The sequence below is a fragment of the Grampus griseus genome, assembly GCF_964374135.1.
Source record: "Grampus griseus genome assembly, chromosome: X".
NCBI classification, from domain to species: domain Eukaryota; kingdom Metazoa; phylum Chordata; class Mammalia; order Artiodactyla; family Delphinidae; genus Grampus; species Grampus griseus.
The window spans coordinates 16,407,774-16,434,637 of NC_138999.1; the positions used below are offsets into that span (position 1 = coordinate 16,407,774).

Genomic DNA, 26,864 nt, shown 5'->3' on the forward strand with positions numbered 1-26,864 from the left:
GAGGAGTGGCATGACCTGACTTCGGGTTTCAAAGGATCACCCTCCCGGCTTTGGTACTGACACTAGACCGTAGGAGGAAGGGGAGAAGCAAGAAGACCAATTAGGAGGCCACTGCAGCGATGGCGAGAGCAGGGGGAGAGCAGAGGTGATGAGCCATGGCAGGTGCTGGGCACACTTCGGAGGCTGCGCTGATGGGGTTGCCTGATGGATCAGCCATGGGATGTAAGAGAAAGAGGGGAGTCAGTGACAACCCCAGGGCTTTTCTTCTGAGTCATGGGAGGGGGAGTGGTACTGCCTTCACCTGAGATGGGGAAGGCTGTGGGCAGAGTGGTTTCCGGGGGACGAGGATGAGTTCAGGTCTGGACAAGCTGCTAAGAATTTAGGACCTCCGAGTGGAGATGTTCAAGACGGCAGTTGGACACGTGGCTGTGGAGCTCAGAGGAGAAGTGTGCTGAGGTACAAACTTGGGAGTATTATATTTGTCGCTGATATTTCTATTAGTAACAACCCAATTTATTATTAGCGGTTAAGACAATTATTAATAGCAATAATGAAACTTATACACACACAACGTCCTTTTACACAAAGAAGAATAAGACTGAGAATCATAAAACGAACAAAAGGAATAAACTGTTTGCTGACTGAGTCAATGGTCATGTTCATTTCAACCACTTGAATAAAATGAAGAAAAACTGTATTCATCGTTCCTTTCTAAGATGGGAACTTGCTCTTTTGTAAACATTTATGGGACTCTGAAAGTGACCATGTGAAGCAGAAATGAACTCACAAGCTGGGACAGTAACTAGATAGTTTTCAGATCTTGAGAAATAGCAAATCGACTAGAGAAGCTTCCACAAAAGAAGAGTTTAAGTGAAACAGTCCTTCCTTTTTAAGTATCTGCCCTTTCTGCCTTATTCATCTCTAAGGGTGTTAAGGGTCCAAAAAGTTTCCTTTCCCGATTCTGTTTCTAATGCATGATGACACTGGGCAAGGTTGCTGCTGGATGGCGGGAGGGAGGTGGGTGGAAGTTCTACAGCTGCAGAAGATGATGCAACTTTTAAAAATTCATCTGACAGAGAAATGAAAAACATTTAAAAGCCGTCGATAAACCTGCAGTAGAGATTTTGCCCACGCCCCATCCCCCATCCCCCAAGCCTGCTGGCACAAACGTCAAAGCAAAAATTTCAGCACTAAATCAAATTAACAAACATTCTTTAAGCACAGCACGAGTGTAGCTTATTACAATCTGGAAAACTCCACAGTATTTATCAAATCCTAAGCAAGGCTATGATGCTTAAAAGTGTACCACAGTAGACGTCACTGACAGCCACAAGCACAATGGCTCTGGGTGTGTTGCTCTGGCAACCGTGTACTCAGCAGCAACACGCTGTCCGCCTCTCGCCAACCCAGAACCAGGGGCAGGAGAAAACAGCCAGCTTCCTGATGGTAACAACTCAGGGATTCACAGCGAGGGCCATCTCTGTCACTCACACATGCAGGAGACTTCCTTTCAGTAGTATGAAATCATTTTCCACCAAATACCTTGAGAAAAAAAAAAACACAACCCCTCTCTCTACTGCAGAACCAGTCAACACACCCAAGCACAAATCACAAGAGAAACCTACCAGGATAGAAGAGAGGTTGAAAAGTACCAAGGTTATGTGTTTAGCTGGGTCCAGGCAGGAGTGGCTTTTCTGAGGAGGAAATACAGAAGGGCCGGTCTATTTGAAAAGTCATCCTGAGAAACGTTCCATCGAGAGATCAGTAAGAAAAGCAACAGCAAACTAGAGCATGAGCCTTTCGAGGAAAGCTGTTCCTATATAGAAGGAGAGCTGCACACGAGGACAATGAAACCTCAGAAGAGGCATAGGAAGCCGTAGATGCCAAGCCCTACAAGGTACTTTTGGATACACAACATCACGTTGAAATAAAACAGAAACTGTCGAACATACCTTTTCCACAGGCAGAAAGTCATTTTCTACTTCAATCGACCTTGGTCTTAGCTTTATTGGCTTGTCTTTGAAAATATCTCCAAAGCCCACTCCCTTAACTTTCTTCGGCTGGATTGCGGCCGTTGCGACTGTCCCGTTGGCACCCTCGGATTTGGTACTGCTCGAATCACCCCCATCACTCTCGGAGCCTGTGGTTTCCCTTAAACCTGTCAAGAGCGGGGACGGGGAAAGAAAGAGCTCAGAAATCAGCCATAGCCGTGAAGCACTTCATAGCCAGCCAGGAACCACTGCTACAAGTGTCACTGGGTATGGGATAACTTGCACTGCGGTTTTTCGTTTAGCGTGTGAATATGTTGCATGGGGGCGGCTCTGAGTTTTGTTCCATCTCCCCACCCCCAGCTTTTTTTTTTAACATCTTTATTGGAGTATAATTGCTTTACAATGGTGTGTTAGTTTCTGCTGTATAACAAAGTGAATCTGCTATACATATACCTAGATCCCCATATCTCCTCCCTCTTGTGTCTCCCTCCCACCCTCCGTGCCCAGCTTTTAATTTTAAGAAGTGAATCAAAACTTTTCAGGAAATCTAATTTCAAAGCAGATCTCTTCGTAAATGTGACATTTCACCTCTTTTCAGCCAGAGCCTGGTTCTCAGCCAAATTTGTTTTGCTGCAGTCTGTGCAATAACAACTCTTCCCGCCCCCTCCTCGCCTCCCCACCTAGTCAGTACCACATACTGTACCTCCCATTTCTATGACTCACGTCAGTTAGCAATTAGCAATGAAAGTAACATTTCCTAAAGGGAAACTGTAAAGCTAAAAGCCATTTAAACAAATTAGCAATTAAAGAAACCACACAAAATTATGACTGCCAAAGAATTAAATCTCTTTGGATGGCTTCACAAGGAATAAATGCACGCAGACATGTTTCTCGAGGAAAGCATTAAACCAAACTTGACATTGAAACACTTTCACTGGCAAGATGATTATATTTGTTAAAGAGGGAAAGGAAGCTGCCCTCCAGGAGGCCAGAATCCCCCAAGCCTACAGTTCTTCCTCCCTCCTCTGACACCAACGTCTCCCCAGAGCTGAACTCCTTTCCAAAGAAGAACACTGGGGACATGACACCTTTCCTTTGACCTCTGGTGGCATGAGTTGGAAGTCATCAAATAGATATCAGCAAGACAACACGGACACTTACCTCCCCAGATTCTTTTTTTCCCCAGGCTCTGCCCACAATCATGTTCCTAAAAGGAAGAGCCTGTTTCTAGTTAATTTCTGGGTGTACATTCTTACTTTGATGGTCAGTACATTAGTCATGCCATCAAAGGGCAGGATTAAAAGGATATCTTATGGAAAGTGCCATTAAGCCTGTCTCTAAAAGCCTCTAGATGTGTAGAATAGCTCCTGAACGTTGACTATGTGTCTCCTGATGACAATGATGCCCTTGGGATGAAAGTATACCATCAAATTTTGTTCTCTATTAGCCACACTGTGCATTATCTTCCTACATGTAAGGTGGCCTCTTAGTACATAAGAATGATACATCAAATAATTGCTCACATAAAATGTCACAAAATGTTGAAGTCATTCAAATAAAGAAGTCTCAGTGCAGGAAGAAACTGTTAAATGAAAACAGAAAAATATAGAAAGGTCATTATAAATTGCTAACAAGTTTCAAAATCAAATCCTTTAAACAATGGCTGTGTTTGTCGTTGCTGCTGTTTTCAATAAAATGGTATTTGTAAGCCAAAAAGGAGGGGGTGGGGAGGAAGATGCCTGGTGTACATTTTAATTAACTAAAGAACAGCATTTATGAGCAAGAACAGAGGGCAGAACAATGAGGAACAGCCCACAACAAGGGGGTCGGCTCCAGTTTACAGGACTGGATGCGAGTGTGCAAACATGGAGAACCTCCCTGGATTAGCTATCCATTCGTGTGTTTATCTGTTCATTGTTTTTGGAAATACCCCTGCTGGAGATATAATTTTGGAGTCTAAATATTGTGTCATTTCCCCTTTAACATGTTCTCATTTTGCCGTATGGATTTTTTCTGTGTGATAAATGGCTTGTATATTCTTTTCTGGTTTGGAAAGAAGCATTTGAGGGCGGAATAAAGAAATGGTTAGTGAAGAGAAAACATCACTGCTCCCCTTCCCCGCCACCACCACCACCAGCACCACAAGCAGAAGGCAGCAGGGCAAATGGATTTGGGCAAGTCTGTTTTAGTTCTTCAAAGAGAAGAATTTGAAGGATTCTTTTATCATACCTCATTAGCTAGAAACACAATATTTTCAACCACTGCCATCCTGATTTCACTGAGCTTCTGGTTTTAGGGATTTGCCACCTTCCGGGCTCATCTTAATAATATCATATTAATCACTGTGAGAAATACTCTTTATGTTACACAGGGAAAGGTTGCACGGTCATTCAACCACACAAGCATGGGCTGGGAAGGAAACACATGGCAGATTTTTCTTCTGGATATTCTGGTAGGTTGCTTCTATCACTCTTAAGTACTATGAAATTAAATGTCTGAATATCTGGGTTGACGAAATAACTCAAAATCTAGTTCCTTCCCTTCAGAGGAAAAGAAAGGTGGCTTTTCATTTTTTGGTGCTGTATCTTTTAGCCACTGGTGCTCATAACACACACTATTATGTAAACTATCCCTGTGTCGTGCTCGGAATGCCAGGTGACACTCGAGGGCAGTGCAACCCAAAGTGAGGTCTGTGGACTGGAGCCAAGATCATGAAGGGCTCGTTCCCGGTACACAGAGAGACAAGCACAGAAAGTGTCCGTGTCTGGAAATGCTTATAGCAGTGTGCGCTGGTGCTACTTCCGGACGTGCGGCCAACAGACGCGTCTGGGTGAACAGGGCACAGACCAACATCTGTCTGCCTGCTCCTGCTGGGAGGGGCGGGTGGTGCAGCGCATGCGCAGTGAAGGCAAGCCAGCAGTACCCGATGTCTGTCCGCAGGGGAATGGAAATAAAAATACACTTCACTGCAGACAGTTTGAGACGTGTGGCTCCGGTGTTCACGCGTGAACCTTCTCCTTCATCACTGTGTGTACGTCTCTATGTACACATGTGTGTACGTGCACACTAAGGTGGATGCTTTTCCTTCGCAGTGAAAAAAGAACAAAGCTTCCTCAAGTTTGCTTTGGCCGCTCATATAACTGGCCAAATTACACAAAAGTCATTGCCAGTAATTTCCTTAATATTCCAGGCCGTGAGCCATTTTTGTTTATTTTCAAGTTTACACTCACACGTGTAGTGCTTACTGCGTGGCAGGACTGTTCTACGAACTTCACGAGATTCATTCATTAACCTCATTCATCTCCTTCCCCTCAACTTTTGGCAGCACAAGAGGCTACACACTGGTCCTGCCGAAAGAAGTCTGCCGTGTGGTGATTGGCTGAATGCGCAAAGCAAAATACCATTTCTGGCACGGACTTTTCTTACCAAAATCTTACTTCTTTGAACCCCGCAATGAGGAAATGACTTATTGGTTTCCAATGACCCACTCAGTAAAAGCAATAACCACGAGAGGCTGACATCTCCACAGGAAGCCACCTTACACCACCCCAGAGGCGCAGAGATACTGGTACAAACACATATGCCATGACCAATGTTACTGATCCTTTCTCTGCACGCATGGTTCATGCACGCATGTCACACACATGACAGAGGCACAAAGCAAACAAGACAGCGCCAGGGGCTGGTGATGGGAATGCTCCCGCAGCACACACCAAGGAGACGGCACTTATCGCAGGCAAATAAGTCCATGTCCTTGGACAGAAATTCACAGACACTTGGCAGAAGCATGAGCAGCTCAGGAAAGTGCAGCTGCATCAAAAAACACAAGAACCCAGATCTTATCTTTACAATTGCCTCCTGCTGTTAAGGTCACTCACTGTAATAGCGTCTGTGGCCCTCCGTCTTTCCCGGTGCAGCTCGGTACAGAATTGTCCCTTCAAAGGTAGTCTTTCCTGACAGTGAATGAGAGAAGAGAAGGGGAGAGAAAAACAAGAGAGAGGGAAGGGGAGCAAATGATGGCAAAAGAAGGAAGAGGGAGAGTCTTTAACTGAACTTGTCTTCAATGAATCCACTGCAAGAGCTTCATCCACAAAATTAATTAGAAACCATTAGGCAGAATTTAAGAATGTTACAGAATGAGCCCGAAGTCCCCATGCAACCATGATGGCAATGAGCACTGGCATTAGGGCTCACCTCTGCAAATGCCTGGCATGTGGATTATGCCCAATTTAAACCTGGAAGCCACTTCAACATTATACCTCAAGAGTAGGAAAACCTCAACCAGAGGAAATCCAATCAATCGGATTCCTTAGTTAACTCATTCTTCTCTTTGGAGAGTGTGACCCGAACATACTATAGATTTTGGTCCATTAGCCTTTATCTTCTACCCCTAGAGCCCAGTATGATACAAACTGATATTCATGACCCCAAGAGTCTAAACAAGGCACAAAATCCCTTTTAAAAGATTTTTCGTTCTTAGTATCTTGAAGCAAGAAAATGTATAAGTATTCTAGAGGGGGGTTTTCACCAATGAGGTTTGAAACCAATCATGGCTTCCATGTCAATGTAAGGGGTTTTCTGCTTAGCAGCAAAGACACCAGAAAACCCTATTTCCTGAAACATCTTAATTGAGGTTTTGCCATATCAGTCATGAGACTGTACTTAAGCATGAGGACATAGGACTCACCCAGTGTCAAATGCAAATTATCTTCTTTTTTGTTGTTACAAGTAGAGGTTATCAGTAGCATAAGACTGGACACATGGCTAAAGCCCAAATCTCTCTGGAACCACGAGTAAGTACATAGACTACACACACTCTGCCCCAGTTTGAGGGTGAACACACACACACACACACACACACACACACACACACACACACACACCCTACAGAGAGTACCATCAGCAGGTAAAATGGTTTGGTAAAGACAAGCTCAATTAATATATGCATTACTCTAAGTTATGCAAAAAATAGGTCCTATTACGGCTGTGAGCTGAATATCGAACTGGAGGCCAGTTACATAGCTCCCTCATAATAAGTCTGAGGGATGAAAAGGTAGGCTACATTTACAGAGAGACAGAGAGTGGAACTGAGTGAGAGAGAGCAACTTGTCTAACTTTTTAGAAACATTCTTCAGGAAAATGGGAAATTCCATTAGGGACCATCGTGTAAACTTCTGGGCCATGTCACTCCTAATAACATGAAAGGGATTGTAAATGATCAGATCAACAAATTAAATGGAATCAGGTATTGCCAATTTCTGTGTCCTGCAGACATGGTGGTACACCACTGCTTTGAAATCTGCCCTTTTTGACAGATGTGCTCTGTCCAGTTAAAGCAAAAACTTAGATATTCAAATCACTGGCTACATAAGGATAATCCAAAGAAACAAGTGTTTCACATGTTCTCCTTAGACTTGTAGCTCTTGAGGACTTTGATGGCAAAGTGGAGCAAGTAACAGTGGCTAGTTTTTATTTGGGTGAATTTTTATTCTGCCTAACTTCCATCACTAAGGTAACATTACTCCCAAGGAATACAGCTGTTTTGTGAGCCAGGCCCCCCAGAACTGAATGGCAGCAGTCCTTTTCATGTCAGAAAAAAGGAAGAAAAAGGAATCAGTATTTCAATAAAGTTCCTCCAAGTACAAGAGAACCTCCCTTTCTTCTTCCCCAGGATCAAGTCTGAGCATCACTGAGGTAGACATGGCCCTGCTGTCTCTGAAAGGCCAAGCATTTCTGCAAAATACCCACCCCCCGCCCCGTCCACTGGCAGCAAGAGGACTGGAAATGGAGCCTGGGCTGGGGGTGAGTGAGGACACACACGTTCCATCTAGAGAACAGAAGAGATGGGCAACTGGAAAGTCCATGAATATGAGTGCTGTTTATTTTTTGGGGGGGGGGAGGAATATTCTACTGTCACTATTAAATATTAGTACTTGAAGGCAGCAAACACTGTAAAAGGGAAGCATTTTAAAATTTCAACACAAAATCATATGCTTATGCTAGCATCTAATTTTGCCTGAAACGCTATTTCATCAATTTGCTAATTGCTCTTCACTGCCAACAGAACCTCATACACAAAACAAATAACATTTAATATTAAAAAGTATAGAGACACCAAAGCGTGGGTGGGGGGTGCCAGCCTGGCTTTAGCTCTTATAGGCAAGGGGCACAAGCAATCCATTTCTTACAGCTAATGAAATAAAATGTTTCCATATCATGGGAGTGGTTTGCCCTAAGTTTTAAAAGGCCATCTCCATCTTTGCCTTCACTTGACGAGTCACTAAAGTATCTGAACCTAAAATTCAAACATAAGGAATTAGGAAAATAAAGTCAATTCAAACTTAAATATCATGGTTATTAATGGTTATAGAAAGGAACTGCAAACCTTCTCCCTCTGAAAACTATGGGAAATAGCTTAAAATGTTTCTGCAGCTAAAAGATGTTTTTCTTTAAAACAAGAAAACAGGAATACTTTTTAGTTTTACAAGAATTATTTTATAATCTAAGAAATTAAATAATATAAAAAAGATGTTGGAAACAGGAAAGTCACATTTATATCTTAAATGTGAAGCAAAGTATGTATGAAATTGAAACTGGGTAGTAGTCATATCTGGATTTCTTTGCCTCTACATCCAAATAAATCTTAGAGATCAAGATATTTTCTGATTATAATTTAATGCAATAATATCAATATAATTTGTAATTAGTTCTATTTCACACCATTTAGTCAATACTCGCATGTGCAAAATTATAACTGAAAAAGTAATTAATTCATCATAATCTGTGATCATAAGAAGAAATAAGTTAAAACTGTACTCAGATTTGAAATTTGTCAGATGCTCCGTGAAAGGGTAAACTACAAGCCGTAATGGGAGCAATACCAAAGTATGTGCAAATTATATGCAGGAAGGCCTGCATGTAATGTTGGCTTCATCACTCAGAAGCGAGGCCACACCCAGGACTTCATCTCACTGGGCTTTAGTGTTCTCATCTGACACCAGGCTAGATGAGCTCTCAATTCCTTTCCATCCCTAACATAAGATCCTGCCCGCACAATTATTGCAAACCCTTGGATGTTTTGTTTTTTAAAAACCTAATTTACTCAACATTTTTTTTCACTATTGATCTGCTACATGGGAGCCCATTTCACTCTTTTTTAAAAAAATTCCCTGTTTGGGTACCATTTTGCAAGCCCTAATGAGTGCATAGATCTGGGTGATAATCATCAGTGGCTGCTAATATTCAAAACCAAAGATAGCCAGACATATGAGCCTCCAGATAGACTATCCATCACCACCTATGAAGCAGTTCTGTCCCCCCACCCCAAAAAATCTCTCTCTCAAACCTGAATTTAACCAAGGCCCTGGATCCAATTATCAATTTATAGGAATATAGAGTAAACGACACAGCAGAGATGAAATCAGCAAAAGGCAGGCTGTGGGAAAGTAACGCACAAAGGACCTCAGTTTCTTCAGCAAAAAGTAGCTACGAAAAAAGGCAACATGGAAGAAGAATCTAGAGATTCAGAGAGAGTTGAGACATATCAACCAATCACAGGGTATGTACCTTCTTTGGGTGCAGATTCAAACTAACAAATTGCATTAAAAAATAGAAGACTATTAGGGGAAAGTGAACACTGACCATATAGGTAATTACTTTGAGGAATTGCAATTATTATTATTATTATTACAATTCGGAGTGATAACAGTATTTAAGATACTCTTTTATTGACACATATTGAAATATTTATGGATGAAATTATAGGATATCTGGGGTTTGCTTCAAAATAATATAGGGGAGGATTGTGTAGTGGTATAATTACAATGAATTGGCCACAGGTTGCTAACTGCTGAAGCTGTGTAACAGGTACACAGGGGTTCATCATACTATTCTCTCGATTTGCGTACGTTAGAAAACTTCTATAATAAAAAGTTGACAAAAATCTTTTTGAAAAAGCACCTTTAAAGTTCCATAAATGCTATGAAAGGTAAAGATGCTTTCAAATTTAAATATACAGCAAAAAGTTTCTGCCACTACCTGACAATGAATTTTCTTGTTTGAAATAAAATGTCTAAATCAACATATCAACCAACAGAACTGCTGTAACTCTTTCCTTGATAGATTAGATTACCCTGAACAAAGATCTAAAGTTTAGAGATTTTCATAACCAACTACCACATATAAAAATACATCAGGGTAAAAGAAAAGCAAGTTCAAGCAATTTAGACCTTTCATTCAAAGCTAAAAATGCCTCCTCAGAGTAAGAAGGATTCAGCAAGCATTTACTGAACACCTACCATGTGTCAAGCTGTCGTGGCACACTTCCTTATAAATAAAATGCAATGTTTCTTCAGTTGCATTCATCCATTGGTTAACAAAACTCAAATGAATAAGTATCCTCAAAAACCTTCTGGAAGTAGCAATGTGAAGACTACAAATATCAAAGAAGTGTGTGCACAGAGGTAGGTGTGTGTGTGTAACAAAGAGATGTGTGAGGATACACTGTACACAAAGTTTTCTTCATATGTACCAGGATATAGATTTTATCTGTCTTAAAAAAAACCTCCCCCAATGTCTACTAGCATTTAAATTGAGAGGATTTTTATATGATGTCACTAGGATCTCTAAAAATTACCAAAATGGTGTAAACATTAGGAGTTTGACTTACTCCCAGATCCATGTATTTTTTTAACATTAATTAATTAATTTAATTTATTTATTTTTGACTGCAGCGGGTCTTCGTTGCTGCGCGTGGGCATTCTCTAGTTGCGGCGAGCAGGGACTACTCTTCGTTGTGGTGCACGGGCTTCTCATTGCGGTGGCTTCTCTTGTTGCAGAGCACGGGCTCTAGGCACATGGGCTTCAGTAGTTGTGGCATGCGGGGTGTGTAGTTGTGGCTCGCAGGCTCTAGAGCACAGGCTCAGTAGTTGTGGTGCACAAGCTTAGTTTCTCCACGGCATGTGGGATCAGGGCTCGAACCCGTGTCCCCTGCATTGGCAGGCGGATTCTTAACCACTGCGCCACCAAGGAAGCCCCATAGCCATGTATTAATTAAGCACCCTCTGTGAAAACTGTAATTTATGAAGGGTATTAAGTGGGCTGGTCTAACAAAGACCTTTATTAACTATAGTTCGGCTCATACCAGAGTAAAAACCTAGATATCTTTTGTGCACTAACTACATTTGTCTTTCTCAGTTCTATGATAAAAGTAAATACGCATTTACTATAGTTATACTAGATGTTATCCCTGGGGGAAACTGCATGAAGGGTTCATGGGACCGCCCTGTACATTGTTTGTTTTTTTTTTTTTTTGGTTTTGTTTTGTTTTTTGGCAACTTTCTGTGACCCTATAATTATTTCAAAACAAAAACGTGTTTCTTTTGTAAAGTAAAGTACACTGAAACTACTAACGCCATTCTCTGGGGATAGGGAATGAGCAGATTCACTCTAAAACCAAAGGTTCCTTGTAGACAAATCCTAACAGTATACATAATTTCTGCATGTGATCTGATCTAATTATATATATTTTACCATCAGAGTGTAAACAGTTACTGAACAGCCTGTGAGAACACTGAGAGATGGTATTTCTCTTTCAGGGGATTATTTCAATTTAGCAAGCCCTAGGGACATTATAATCACATCTGCTTTCCTATGAAGCCCTTTGTGACCACCGCTGTCCCTACATCCCCATGGGACCGGCCTCTCTCTGCCTGTGTATCCCACTTTTCCTCAGATACCCGGCTAGCAGAGCACGTGTGGTGCTTTCCTGAACTGTCGCTGACTTGTGCACCCCCTTTCCACAGTGCGAACTGACTGAAGACAGGGACCCTATCTGATTTGTCTCTGTATATCTTCAGTACCTTGTACAGCATCTTAGTAACAACAGGGGCCAAGTAAAAGCTGAATGAATGAAGAATAGAAAAAAGAAGGAAAGCAGGAAGGATGGATGGATATGGACAGACAGGTAGAAAGATCAATAGATGGGCCCTCTTCTCCTTAATTGCACATACAGGAAGATTACAAAAGCCATGTACTTATTTCACAAGCATCCATCCTTGTTAGGAGAACATGCCTCTCCAGAGACCTCAGAAACCCCCTTGACAAGGGACAGTTCCTGTGGTAACTAAACATGGCTGCCGGAATTACTAGGCTCTCCTAGCTCTGAAATGGCAGGTTTTAATTGAATGAGCGTTGGGGACAGCAGTCTCCATGAGAGAAACAGCCCCTTCAGAGCATGTGACAGAAGGCGAAGTGATTGGGAAGACCATTCCACTCCGCCTCCTAACCTCCTGTCCCAGGAATTCCAGCACTGTGTGCTTTGAGCTAAGGGGTCAAGCAGGGTCAAATGTCCACATTATTGACTTGGAGTAAGAGGAGACAGTTTATTTCAACAGTTCCAAAAACACAAGAGGTATGACTTCTCTGAGCTCCAGCTCTGAAAGCACACCTAACATGGCAGGATAACAAGAGGTCAAGGTTCTCCCAAAGATGTGGTCCAGTACCTCTCCAGATCTCCTTTTCTGCCTGAGTACAGGAATCCCAAAGTAATTTCCAAATGCAGAGACAATGCTTCAGTGAGCACAGTACTAACCAGTGTGCAAGCAGCCTCAACTTACTAGCTGGCTGTGTCCCAAGAATTCATCATGATTAACAATGAAAGTGACCACTTAATAGAGGGTCTTCTATAGGTGAGGTGGTTTATATACATTATTGCTATTGGAACTCATAACACACTTCCACAGAAATAATGGTAAAATGACCCGATCTGGTCCTCCCTCCAAGAAAGCCCATTTAATCCACCATATCCCTAAGATATAGTATTCTTATTATGGGACCCAATTACCAGGTACAATACTACTCCAGTGTATGAAAGGAGACACTATGGCAGTTAGAATTCTAATGTGCAAGTTGGAAGCCATAGAAGTCCCACTATCATGGGGTCAAGGACACCTTCTCCCCTCCCGGCCACACCCACCAGTTGGCCCATGTTAGCAGAGAACCTCCTTGCCCCATACCAGAGAAGGCAGCAGGAGCTTCAAGATGCTTCCTCTGCCCCCAAATCACCTCCTGTCTTTCCTATCACAGACCCCAGGATGGAATGAGGTTCAGGGATGGGGAGCCCCAGACTTTGGAAACCACTGAGCCAATTGGCCAGCGCCACTGAACACCAAGTGAGGGAGGTGGCCTGAGCACGACTCCAGAAATGGCTTTACCTCCAAATTGGGGATTTGCCCAATCATGCTACTGGTTAAAGAGACACAACTAACTTGAAAATACCACTCAAGTCAGATTTTTCCAAATGGAAAAGAAAGCTGTTTAAGAATTATTTTGACAGGACTGAGCTGTCTTCTTGTTAGAAAGGAAAGTCTGCAGCCCCAGGTAGTGCCGAACCGCTAAGACACAGTCGAGCCTCTACGACATTCACACCCATGACCTTGGCTCAAGACGGCACAAGAGATACACAGACGTCCACGTAGGAAGTTGGGTTAGCGACTGGGAGAACAAAGTTTCCCGGTCCTGACCTTTTGCTCCATGAGCTGGAAAAGGCAGCAGAGAAGCTGGAGGGAGGAGAGCTTCAGGCCCTGGAGAGAGAAAGACCTGGAGTTCGTTCTCACCATCACAGACGGACACGCATGCTCACCCGAGGTGGGGCTGGGCCCTCAGCTGGCTTGGCAGACTTTCAAGGGAGCTGGCACACACGCGTCCTGAACATTGCCTTTCTTCCCACCAATGATTTGTGTGTGGGGTGTGTGTGTGTGGGGGGGGTGTGTGCCATTTTCTCCAAGTTCCTCAAGAGATGCTGAGAAATATTAACAATCTCATTTGGTTCATTTTAAAAATAATTATCAACTTGCAGTGAGTGACATTTTAGAAGTATATGGAAGCACAGCAACATGGGCCATCCATGGGGGACTATGAAGGCCGACAGTCACCTATCCAGAGATGTTCACAGTGTGCATCTGCGCACTGGGGGGAAAGGTATGCACCTCACACCTTTACAATGATAAACCTACTAAACCACGGTGGGTTAAGGCAGCATAACCAAGAAAATATTCATGAGCTTCTGTCACAATCGCTTAGCACAGGCAGTGGAACCAAGGGGAGGCTGGAGCGGCACCCGTGGGTGCCCCCACCCCTGTCCTGCATGGTGGGAGGACTTCCTTCCTTACTTGACTTGGAGAGCTGCTCATCCTGGGAAATGCCGAGGTCGTCCGACTCCCCTGACAGCTCCTTGATGAAGTTGGAAGGAAACATTCCAGTCTTTCCATTGAGAACACCTTCCCACCATCCTTCTTCTACCTGCACAGATGTGAACAGAAGAACAGAGGCAGGGTTCAGGTTAGATGTGGTACTTGCCAGTTTTCTCTCCCATCTGTACAGTGCCGAGTGCACAGCCCACACAGGGAGAGCTGCAGGACCCAAAGCTTACAGGTTAACAGGGAATGAGAAAGCAGACTTCACAGGGTCTCGAGATTCAGACTCAGGAAGTGGGGTTTAACCTAGGGACCATAAACGCAAGTGGAAAAGAATTAACACTTCATTTCCACTAACATCCAACTGAAATTTGGCATTTCCTTTGATTAGGAATATACGTAACACACCAGAGTAATAGAAGGACCTGTGACGTGACACCAACCAAATCGTATTTTTACATCACATCATAGATACTGTGGGTATTTCAAGATATCGTTTGCACTCTTTGCTACCTTTAAGTGGTGGTAGTTATCACACCTGCTGGGAGACCCTGTTATTTAATGTATTAATAAGGAATTATTTATTATTTATAATAAAGAAGTGCACATAGATTAGTATACCAAAATTTGTTTTTAAAATAGCTTGATAGCTACTTTAATATAAATGGTTCCTTTTGTAACCTTATGTGTTTTATTTTATGCATATAAAACCATTATTTAAAAACTGAGAATGGCTTTCCCAGATTACCAAACCTAACTTGATAGCCTAACAAAAACAGTTAAGAATCTGTGGAATAAAAACTCAACCAGAAGGTAGAAGGACTCCCTGTAGCTTTCTTGAAGGTTCTAGATTACCCTGAGATGAACTGATATGGGATGAAGGGAGGCAGGGAGGGCAGCCAGACTGCAGTCATCTGGGTGGGGGAGTTGAAGGCGGCATCTGGGGAGGGGTGAGAATGAACAAGGCAGGTGCGGATTTGAGAATCTGTGAGGGATAAGCTGGTCTTCAGCAACCAATTAGCTGAGATGAGGGAAGTGTAAAAAAAAAAAGTCATCCCCAAACTTTGTGATGGAGCCACTAACAGAACAGCAGAAGTGAGAATAGTGAACTGGCTTCTCGGAGGAAAATAACAGGGCATTTTGAGAACAAGGAAGCACTTAGTTACCAGTATGGTGTAGTAGAATAGAAAGAAACCTAGAAACTTTTTGGAATTTTTTTTGGCCATGTACATGTATTACTTCTTCAAATCAACAAATACAATTTAAAAGCTTAAATAATTAAAATGAAAAGAAAATTAGAGTCAAAAGCCCAGTTCAAATCGTATCTTGTGACTCGTCGAATGTCCTACTAACTCAACCCTGGCTTTCCCATCTGTACAGTGGGATAATTAGTACACTTGATCAGTGTTAGAAATAGATGTATTATGATTCTACACTAGGGGCTAGGGACACAGGACTGTACAGGACATACCCTTTTTTTCCCCCTCAAGAAGTGGACAATCTACCAAGGTAGAAAGGACACATGGTTTAAAGATGGTGGAAGGTGGGCATGACCAAAACCTAGCAATGCAAGGTAAATAGAAAAGAAAACACCATGCCTTAGCACAAACCAAATGTGTTACACAAAGTTGAGCTCACCGAGATCTGGGATGCTAAGGGAAGGCTTGGAGAAAAAAAGGAATCAAAGTTAAGGTTGGCCTTGAAGAGCAGAAATGCCAGATATAAGTAGGGGAGGGTGTGTGAGAGACATTCAGGAGGTGCTGACACAGCCTCAGAATGGAGACAACCAGAATGGCATTTTAGAGCACGATTTAGGGAGCTCATGGGGGTACAGACTCACAGAGTGGCCATCATATCTGTGTGATCACAGAATCTTCGGGAAAGAATCCAGACAATGGCACCCGTGCATGACTATCCTTATTCAATACCAAATCACGGCATTTCACAACGTTTCTGTTGAAATCATTCCATGTGTCTATGTCAACTCAACCGTTACGTATTATCCTTTCAAGGAGCTTTTTATAGGATTAGAATGGTTAGGAAGATGCACCATAAGCCTGAATATAAACAGTCACAGGATTTGTAGCATGGGGTCCTTTGTGCTTGTCTTGAATAAGGAACCATAAAATGACCTTCTTTCTCCCAGAAATCACAAGTCAGGAGGGAAAGACCAAGGGCTCGCACCACAAATGAGCAGTCCCTGGCGTAATCCCTGACAGCGCAGGGCAGCTGGGCCGATTCCATTTGATTCAGTTTGACAGTATCTAAAACGCTCCTGTTCCCAGTAATGAGTGGCTCCAGCCCGAGATCCCTGAAGGAAGTACTCCTGATGTGTGGGATCGGCAGGCTGCCTGCTGGGAAAACAGGGGTGTCTTCACCTCGCCACGTCCCCACATGCCCGCATCCCTGTCACAGCACAGTCTGAGAGGAATGGCCAACAGGGAACCAGCAGACGTCTATCCTTAGCCTCACGGGGCGCAGAGGGGCAGACAATCAAACCACTGCTCATCGCCTGGGGGGTACACTTCCCATTACAGGCACCACGGAGCGGGCGGGCGTCTGTCCCCAGTAGCAGAGAGAGCTGTTCGGTGCTATTTCTTCCTAAAGACTGCTGCTCTGGTTGCAAGATTCAGGCTGGTGATATGAGACAAATGATCCCCAGCCCCACACTATCCCTCTTCAGCGAAATTCTAGTTCAACTTCCTGCATAAAGATGATGACACTGCAGCCCATAGTGATTACATTCACTCATGAATGGATGGATGGATGAATGAATGCATGGCAGGGAAATCAATTGGGGGAAATCCTCCATAGGGGCCTATGAAGCCCTGATTCCCCCACAAAAGGAATTTTCCTTCCTGTGAGGAGCAAAAGGGACCAGGAGACCCTGACTATATTGCACACTGTTCTCAATTAGGTAACACCACACTCAGGTCTGTGTGACCCTCCCGATTCCACCAATATTTAATGAGCACATATTCCGCACTGCCCTAGGACTTCGGGACAGATTCACTGGTGAACAAAACAGATAAAGACCCCATCCTTGAAAAGCTTCTACAAGAGTGGAACATACAGAGTCTGCACACTACCTGCTTAGAAATCAAGTTGCTTATGTTTATGTTTCTATATTTAAAGAGAGAAATGCATCCCTTTGTAATAAAGTGAGGATTATGGATGTTACCAAGGGCTTATGATTTCTTTCCCAAGGAAAGCATTTAAAGGGGACAGACACCTACCTTCTCCCCACCAACACATACTCATCAACAGGCTTCTGCAGGCCTTGGCTCTAGGTTGAGAACAAACCCCTGTGTTCCTCAGAGAGCAACCCAGCCAGCTCTGGAGCCCATGGCTGTGTTCCAGGAGAGAACCCCACCTTCAGCCCAGAGCTGGGAGCACGGCAGCTTTACATGGTAGTGTTTGAGAAAGAAAGATGCAGTAAAACCACTTAAACAGTTTGTGTCTGTGTGCCCTGCAATTCTTAAGTCTTCACAATCACCAGCCTCTAAGTGGTTCAGGGCCCAAGGAAGTAGTTTCTAGTTCTTAGCCCTGTTGCAAGTTGGGGAAGAGGCTGGGTGAATTTCAACATCTCCACCTCCACCCAATCTTACAAACATTATCTACATCTGTAAGGCACTGAACAGGATGCCTGTGAATACAAAGATGACCTTGCTGTCTGGGGTACCTAACTACCCAGAATACAGGCACACCTATTTTATTGCACTTTGCTTCACAGTGCCTCACAGATGTTGCTTTTTTTTTTTTTTTTTTTTTAACAAATGGAAGGTGTGTGGCCGCCCTGCATCTATCAAGTCTATCGACGCCACTTTCCCAACAGCATTTGCTCACTTCGTGTCTCTGTGTGACATTTTGGTAATTCTCAAATATTTCAAACTTTTCCATTATTATTTTATTTGTTACGCTGATCTGTGATCAATGATCTTTGATGTTACTACAATGACTTGAAAGCTCAGATGACAGTGAGCATTTTTTAGCAATTAAGTAATTTTTAGTGAAGATATGTACATTATTTTAGACATAATGCTATTGCACACTTAATAGACTACAGGATAGTGTAAATATAGCTTTTATACACACTAGGAGACCAAAAACTTTGTGTGACTCACTTTATGGCAATATTTGCTTTATTTCAGTGGTCTAGAACCCAGCCCGCAATATCTCTGAGATATGCCTGTAGTTCCTACTTTCCACTGTTGAAGTTTTACCTGTCAACTGTACCAGGAAGAGGAACAAGATTCATCAAGTCTAAAGTCTACTTCAGGGTACAAGCAGCAAGACAGAAAAATCCATTTAAGGGTTGCTATAGCTTTTTACATCCAATTGCCCTTTGTTACCCAAACCTCAGTCAGAAGCACACTGGAGAGGCGGGTGTGAGGGAGGAGGGAACATGGGGGAGGGAGAGGCACACAGGCAAATGGAGTCAGCTTCATTGTTTCAAGAGCTGTTTTACCATTCTTTCCAAAAAGAACAATGGACAAATCAAGCTCTAAGGAGAGGCCCACACCTCAACATCACTAAAATTTTCCTCAAAATTTATTCATACTTGGTAAGTTTTATGTTTCTGGGAATGTATCCATTTATTCTAGGTTGGCCAATTTGTTGGCATATAATTGTTCGTAATAGTCCCTTATGATCATCTATATTTCTGTGATATCAGTTGTAACCTCTCCTCTTTCATTTCTGATTTATTTATTTGAGTTCTCTCTCTCTTTTTTTCTGAGTGAGTCTAGCTAAAGAGTTGTCTGTTTTATCTTTCCAAAAAACCAGCTCTTGGTTTCACTGATCTTTTCTATTGTCTTTTTAGTCTCTATTTCATTTATTTCTGCTGATCTTTGTTATTTCCTTCCTTCTACTAACTTTGGGCTTAGTTTATGCTTTTTCTAGTTCCTTGAAGGCATTATGCTAAGTGAAATAAGTCAGACAGAGAAAGACAAATACTGTATGATCTCACTTATATGTGGAATCTTAAAAAAAAACAAAAACAAACACATAAGACACAGACTCATAGATATAGAGAACAGATTGGTGGTTGGCAGAAGCAGGGGGTGGGGAAGGTGAGCAAAATGGGTGAAGGGGGTCAAAACAAATTTCCAGTTATAAGATAAATAAATCCAGAGGATGTAATGTAAATAATTACCAATACTATACTGTATATTTGAAAGTGGCTAGGAGAGTAGATCTTAAACATTTTCATCACAAGAAAAAAAATTGTAACTATGTGTGGTAATGGATGTTAACTAAACTCACTGTAGTGATCATTTTGCAATGTATACATATATCAAATCATTTTGTTGTACACCTAAAAGGAATACAATGTTATATGTTAATTATCTCTCAATTTGAAAAATGTATTCAGAAATAGTTAAATGAGAATTTCAATACCAGTCCTTTTTCCTACCTGTGAGAGGTAGGGGAAAGCACTTTGGAAAATGTTTTAAACTAGAAAAATATCAAGATAGTTTTTTAAAGTTTTTAAAATTGAGATATAATTCATTTAAAGGTACAGATCTTAATGGTACAAGTTGAACAGTTTTGACAAATGCATACACTCGTGTAACTCATAGTTCTACCAGCATACAGAGCATTTCCATCATTCCAGAAAACTTCCTAGTGTTCCTCCCCCGTCAATCTACCTCCAAGCAACCGCTAATCTGATTTCTATCACCTATGATTGGTTTTGCCTCTTTTAGAACTTCATGTAAATGTGTTAAGACATAGTTTTACCTTTTGAATATTGCTGAAAAAAATACAATTTGTTTTCAGAAAACATCCTTTTCTACTTGTGGAATTAGTGGGAGAAAATATTTTTGAGGGAACCACTTCCTGAAGTCATAAATACCTACATTATTTTCTATTTTTATTGGTTTAAATAACCATCCCTGTTGATCTGGGGACATGGAAAGCTAGTCATGCCAACTATAAACAAGTGTTACCTTGCTTCTAAATGCCTGAGCCAATATTTTCCCCCAATTCCTATGTCCTTCATTGTCTAATTACCTCTTCCAGGCAGGGCCAGAACATTCCATACACACAGGAAGTTGATTTTTATCCCCTCCCCTTATTCTTTTGAGAATAAGCCTATTCCACATGAGGGGGGTCCCTCAAAAGAGAAATCTGTAGGGTCATACAGAGGGAAATGACTTAAGAAAATATATATACGATTTTATTTAGGACCTAAGCAAGCTCTGTCCAATGAGACAGAGCAACATCCACGATTTTCCTGACAGTGGCAAGGGTTTCTGGTAGGGCTCTTACAGACATTCTTCAGCAATGCTTGAAAGTCCTGTCCTTCAATACACCTATGGGCTAGTCTACAGGTCCCCAGATTCCTAATGACTCTAGGCTACCCTTACTACCATTCCAGCTTGAAAATATGAGCAAATAATAAATGAAGCCAGAAAGATAACCTTTCTGATGAATCAAGATCCTGAAGCTTTATCCTGTAACTATTCCCTGGTGAGTGAATTGTCTATGGGGACGCGTTCACCTTAGAACAGCCACACGTAAGGAAACTTTGAAGGGGGTGTTCCTTTAAAAGTTCAGTGTGCAGACGTAGAGAATGGACTTGAGGACACAGGGAGGGGGAAGGGGAAACTGGGATGAAGTGAGAGAGTAACATTAACATATATACACGACCAAATGTAAAACAGATGCTAGTGGGAAGCTGCTGCATAGCACAGGGAGATCAGCTCAGGGCTTTGTGACCACGTAGAGGGGTGGGATAGGGAGGGTGGGATGGAGATGCAAGAGGGAGGGGATATGGGGATATATGTATATGTATAGCTGATTCACTTCGTTATACAGCAGAAACTAACACAACATTGCAAAGCAATTATACTCCAATAAAGATGTTAAAAAATAAAAGTTCAGTGTGGGCAGCAGTGTCATTTTTCCCTCCACCCCATCTGATTGCATCTGCCAGCTCCTGCTTCCTGTACTCCACACCTGCGCCCAAAGTTTCACAGGTCATCCCCAACCTCAGAGCAAAGCTGTACTAACGTCCTGCCCTCCTTCCTCGGGACTAGCCCAGCGCCTTACACAATACAGCTGTGCTTGCTGAATGAATCCAAATACTCCTCACCTTCCACATGTCCAGTTGAAATGTCACCTATTCTAGGAAGCATCTTCTTCCCTCTCACTGAGTACCTTTGTTTTCAAATTCCTCTCTCATTTGTCAACGCCATTATTTGCCACTCTAACAGTATCTCGGGTTATTAGTCACCTTCTTAGTTGAGTATATCTTACCCTCCCCGACTATACCAAGCATGTTTCAAAGCAGAGTTCTGTTCAATAAATCTTTGGATCTCTATAAGCACAGTTTCTCTTACCAAGTAAGCACTCAAATATTTGATAATTCCCATAGCTATGCCAATCTATTATAAATACATTTAAACTTGCAAAGATGTTACTTTTATGTGGTTGTCGCCTGTTTTGTATGCCAATGATTCTAATCTAATCATCGTTGCTTCTAAACGTGGCTTCCCCCTCCTTAATATGAACGTTCTACCATCTCTGTGCATTAGGGAATCAGAGATGTACACCCCAAAGTTATTTGGAAAAATAATTGTAGAGCAGCCTGGGCTCTTTAGATTATCAAATTACAATTTAAAAAATCTTACATTAATGTTATCTTTTTTTGAAAAAGGATACAAACCCTTCTAAAGCAAAGGGTGCCTTAATGGGTAAGAATTCAGGTATGCTTTGATCACCTATTAATTAATCAGCTTTTAAAGGAACTTGACTTCCCCGTCAAGTTTTGGGCAAGCACAAAACAAAAAGGCCTCCTTTTGCACATGCGAGTTCTCAGAGTTCTTACACCAAAAATGAAATGAGGATAAATTGCCCATCCACACACACAGAGGTTGTCTGATTGAGTTAAAAGTTCTGAAGAATTTCAAGGGCCTCTTTAACTCCTGCTGAGAGAACCAAATCTCTCTCCATGGCACAAGAAGTAAGATGCCTAAGTTTCTAGGAAATGCAAGTGACCTTTCTTTGCAAACGACAAGGCCAAGTTAAGCTCTAAGTCAGAAAGTGAAGCCTTCAGTATCTAGCCAGCCTGACTGGGGACCACTGGGAAATACCTCAAAAACTAACCACAAAGAACAAATAACAGCCAGAATCTCTGAATACCCCTTGGGCCACCACGAGGAGAGACTGGATGAGACCAAGCTCATCTAGCACAAGAGGAAATGCAGCGCCTTTCCCAGGCTCTAGACAACATAGATAGGAAAACGAAGAGGTTTCAAAGCACTTTAAAACAAAAACCAAACCCCAAAAATAGGCCAGCAAGCCAGTTTCAAAACTTCAGCGGCCCTCAAATGCCACTTCTCCTCGTAACCCTGTCCACGTGCCATCTCTGTTCCTATCATTAGAACTTCGCCTGCATTGATCATTCCTCCCCACGCTGGACAAAAATGTCACAAGTGTGTATTTACAATGATTTCCTTAAAAATGCCTACCGGGGATTTAGCCTGTTAGGTTTCCTTTTGGATTGGCAGCCCAGTCCCATTAAGTGCACAGTGACTTTTTTTTTCTCCCTGCAGACCAGCCAGGAGGCAGAAGTGTGGTGAGCACTTCCTGAGCGACCTTCACTTTGCTCACCCCACTCATCCCTGGACCGCCCCACACTCTCCATTTCTCCTCTAGCCACGCTGCAGAGACCCATCCAAGCTGAGCTGCTAACTTCTGCCAGAAGGGCTGTTCACCCTACCAAGGGTCAGGGCCGTGTGCACCCAAACCTGTTTCCGTCCATTGCTCGTCCTGCTAGCACACCATTTGGTTAAAGAGTACAAAATATGTAGGTTTGAAGAGAAAAAGCTAGTGGTGAGAAGGAATAGGATAATAATTTGAAGGTTTAAAAAAAACGGTGCCAAAACAGGTGTAGAAAAAGACAACTAAAAGAGATTAGGGGTGAGGGAGTGTAGAATTTTAGAAGAATTATTAACCCTGATTGTTTCACTTATGTTGTCCTCAATCCACTTTAAAGAAACCAGTGGGAATAGCAGAGGATGCATCACGGATGCAGAGAGGATAGAACTCAAACCAGCAAACCCATAGTTAAGGGAGATGCCCTGGCTCTATGAGGCTGTGTTGACAAATGGCAGACAAATACACATTTTTATATTTTAAGCTAAGATTACATGTTAAGATATATGTATATCATTTTTTAGGATTCTCTACTTCATTCAACTGTTCTAAAAAACCGGTCCATACATTCAAAGCCTTCCTAGGAATTGTCTCTTGGGGTGGGAGGGAGTATGGGCATTTGTGTGTGTATAGCTTTGGAATACTGCAGAATTAATCTATTAATTAATCAATAAAAATATATACACACACCTACACAATACAATACGTTATATTTTTATTGACCAATAGATTGATTCTATAGTATTGCAAAGCTATTACTATGGTCTTATCTCAACCTGCTCCTGTGATTTAAGGGTTTTTGTTTATTTGGGATTTTCGTTTATTTTGTTTTTAGTCTTCTGTGGAATTAGACAATAGCTACTCAATGGCATTTATATAACACCCATTATAAGAGAAAAGGGCAGATTTTATATTATACAGTGACAATGGCCCAGGAGCTGCAATATGACAAGTAAATTTCAACAATAGGGAAATTAATTTTTGATGATATAATTTAAAAAATATGGATTAAAAGGTAAACCTTTATGTTTTGTTTTACACAAATAGCATAGGCTACACAGTTAATTTTCCTTTTTCCTGCTTGAAGCAAGCCCAAATGAAGCCTAGCACAGAGCTGGCAGGGATGGAAAGGAGGCGGGGACCGTAGATGGTGGTGAAGCTCTTCTCCCAAGCAAGGAGAATAACAGCCCTGCAATCATTCCTCTCCTTTAGCGACCCTCGTTCGGTTTCCCTGGAGCCAACAGGCAGTTGAGAATGGGCAATATTTCCCAGAAATTTATTAATAATTTTCCTCACCTTAATTTGTATTTCTTAAAATATTATTACAACATTAAAGGAAAAATCATCTCTATGACAGAACCATTTTCAGTTCTGGGTCCCTTTCCATTTTTGATCACATGCACAAAGATAGATTTCAGATGACTGTATCCTACTGTATGCAAATCTGTGGCTGATATATTCATTTATTTCGGAAAAAAAACTTTTCATACTTCCATTTATTCATTTACTTATTCAATAAGCATTTATTAAAGTATATGTTAGGTTTCAGGCACTATTCCAGGTACTATGAATATAAAGATAGATAAAAACCAGATCCCTACTGTTGAAAAGCTCTCAGGTTAGTGGAATGTAACATAATTACAACGCACAGTATTGTAATAAATACAGATTTAAAGGCCTCTTTACCATATTAATGGCTTCACGTCTTCTAGCTGGATAATATGACTTAATTCACACAACTATTCCCTTTCTTGATGACTTTTCATTATCACAAGCATTGCTGCAATTAACATGTTTCACATATTTTTTTCTGTTGACCATTTCCATGGATAAATTCCTAGGAGTAAGATTACTGAGTCAAAGGGTATTAATTCAGATTTTTATAGCTATTGATGTGCTTGTTAAGTAGCTTCATACAAGGATCATAAAGATATACAAAGTCACCAGTTCTTCTAAGCATTGCCAAGTCTTACCACTAAATCTGTTTTAGGATTTTCAAAAGGAGGTACCCATTATTGTCTTAATTTGATTAATTAATAGCAGGGCAGAACATTTTCTCATGGTTAAGATTTTTATTTCCCCTTGTGGGATGTGTGTTTATAGCAGATCTATCTATACTTTATCATTATTATAGTAGCTTTCTAAAATATTTTCATATGTTACATATATAATAACTTTTCATCTTAATTTATTGCAAATTTTTTTCCTGTTTGTTGTCCTCTTTGTTTAGCTAAACTTTCTTCAAATCATACCAAAATTTTAACTCTCTTTTATTTTTAGTCACAACTGTTTATTTTTTCCTCTGGAATTTCTTCCATGGTGTCAGTCTCATGAACTGTGCCCTTCCACCATTGGCACAAATGTTCTACTCTGCTGTGCATTCATTTTTAACTCATTCAGCTTTCAACAAATGTCTCCTATGTGCCCTGCTTGGCACCAGGAATAAAAAAATGGTGAATGAATGACATACTAATACAAATTATCCAAAGCTGGGAAATAGGCAAAAGGGGCCACTGCATGTCCTCCCAGTATCACGCTGGGAGCCCCATTAACTGATCCTCTAGGGACAGGTATCTGCTTGACACACTATTTACTATTTATGAGATAGTTTACAACTCTGTTAGTGTAGATGTTAACCAGTAGAAAACCAAAAGCAAAACAAATGAGTCTTGTCAGATAACCATGAAAATAAACTTTGACCAGCAGAGATGCAAGAGATTCATCCCCTAGAAAAGATAACCTCAGAGGTTACAGTTTCACTGCCCTGCAGGACGCTGTGTAGTTGTGCATCTAACTTAGCAATCTTAATCAAGTTTTTTTCTCTTTCAGTCATTATGAATACTTTGCTCTTTCGCCGTTCTCTTTGAGCCAGCCTTACCAAGAATCTTGCAGGTGCCCTCATTAGTGAGTTACGTAAAGCTTTGATGCATGCTCACTTCATGTTTATATGAGAGTCAAGAAACCTGGCTGCCAGCATCAGCCCTGCCACTTCTACCCACATCATAGTTCATTTAACCCTTAACCTCCTCCTTGACTTCTGGCTTCCCTTTTTTGCGGGGCGGTGGGGGGGGGGGAATCGTGGGTTTCTGTAAGGTTGAATGGTATTCAGGAAACCAAAGCAATTGGAAAACTGTACTTCTATATACAGATACATGTGTCGAATCAGAATGAATGATCAGATGCTAAGTTCGAAGCCCAGGATCCCCCAGGCCTGAGGGAGTGGAGCCTGAAAAGCCCGTGCCAGTGTCTGGTGGGACACTTCACCAGCAGGGCTGGCTCTGAGCAGCCAGGACCACACAGGAACAAGGTTATGTAGTGCAGTGGAAAGAACAAGGGCCTCTAGCCAGGTGGACCTGGCTTCAACCCTCAGCCCTGCCTCTTCTAGGGTCTCTTGAGCCTCTTTCTTTTTCTACAAAATAAAGTGGTTACGATGAGTCAATGGGCCCATGCGTAAAGAACCTCGTCACTCCTGTCACATACTAGGTCTTCAATAAATGCCACTTCTTTTTCCTTCCCTGCTGGGTGGCAGGCCTCTCTGGAGGAATTTTCTCTGGAAGAGACTCAACCAGCTGATGTCCAAGGTCTCTTGAGTTCTAACGCCCCCCACAGCAAGGCCAACCAGCCAGGGGTGGGTTCTGACAGCCTATGTGAGCCCACCGCGCCCACCCGCCTGGCACACGTACCTCTCCTACCACCTCTATGATGTCGCCAACTTTCAGCTCAAGCTCATCATCGTTCTGGGGCAGGTAGCTGAACGCCACCTGGCACCGGCGCCTCCGTCGCTCGCCTGCATGGGAAAAGCAAAATATTCAGACACAGCTCTTGTCTCAAAATTAGATTTTAAAGAGAGGCGTCCTAGGCATGCAGGCAAATTAAGCTGACTTGTTTCATATATGCTCTCTGGGACATGGCTAGAGGCATGGCAGCTCTGGTCTCTGAGAGAGGCAGGAGAAAGCAGAGCAATGCTTCTTGGTCTTTTAAAAGCTGCTGGGTCCGAAAGGCATGGATATGAGAA

At 42.0% G+C, this 26,864-nt stretch overlaps 1 protein-coding gene across 7 annotated transcripts in view; it reads right to left on the bottom strand.

The window, feature by feature from the left end:
- The window catches only part of SH3KBP1 (SH3 domain containing kinase binding protein 1), a gene marked incomplete at its 5' end in the record, with an annotated part of 295,684 nt that overhangs the window by 138,056 nt on the left and 130,764 nt on the right, over positions 1-26,864 (bottom strand). For 3 of the 7 annotated variants that reach the window (XM_082681427.1, XM_082681424.1, XM_082681422.1), the window contains 3 exons: positions 1,953-2,158; positions 14,162-14,291; positions 26,533-26,636. In XM_082681427.1, the coding sequence (XP_082537553.1) occupies positions 1,953-2,158; positions 14,162-14,291; positions 26,533-26,636 (440 nt within the window). Of the gene's footprint in view, positions 1-1,952; positions 2,159-5,869; positions 5,945-13,513; positions 13,574-14,161; positions 14,292-26,532; positions 26,637-26,864 lie in introns of all 7 variants that reach the window. The other 4 variants (XM_082681425.1, XM_082681421.1, XM_082681426.1 and 1 more) reach the window with 2 other exon arrangements.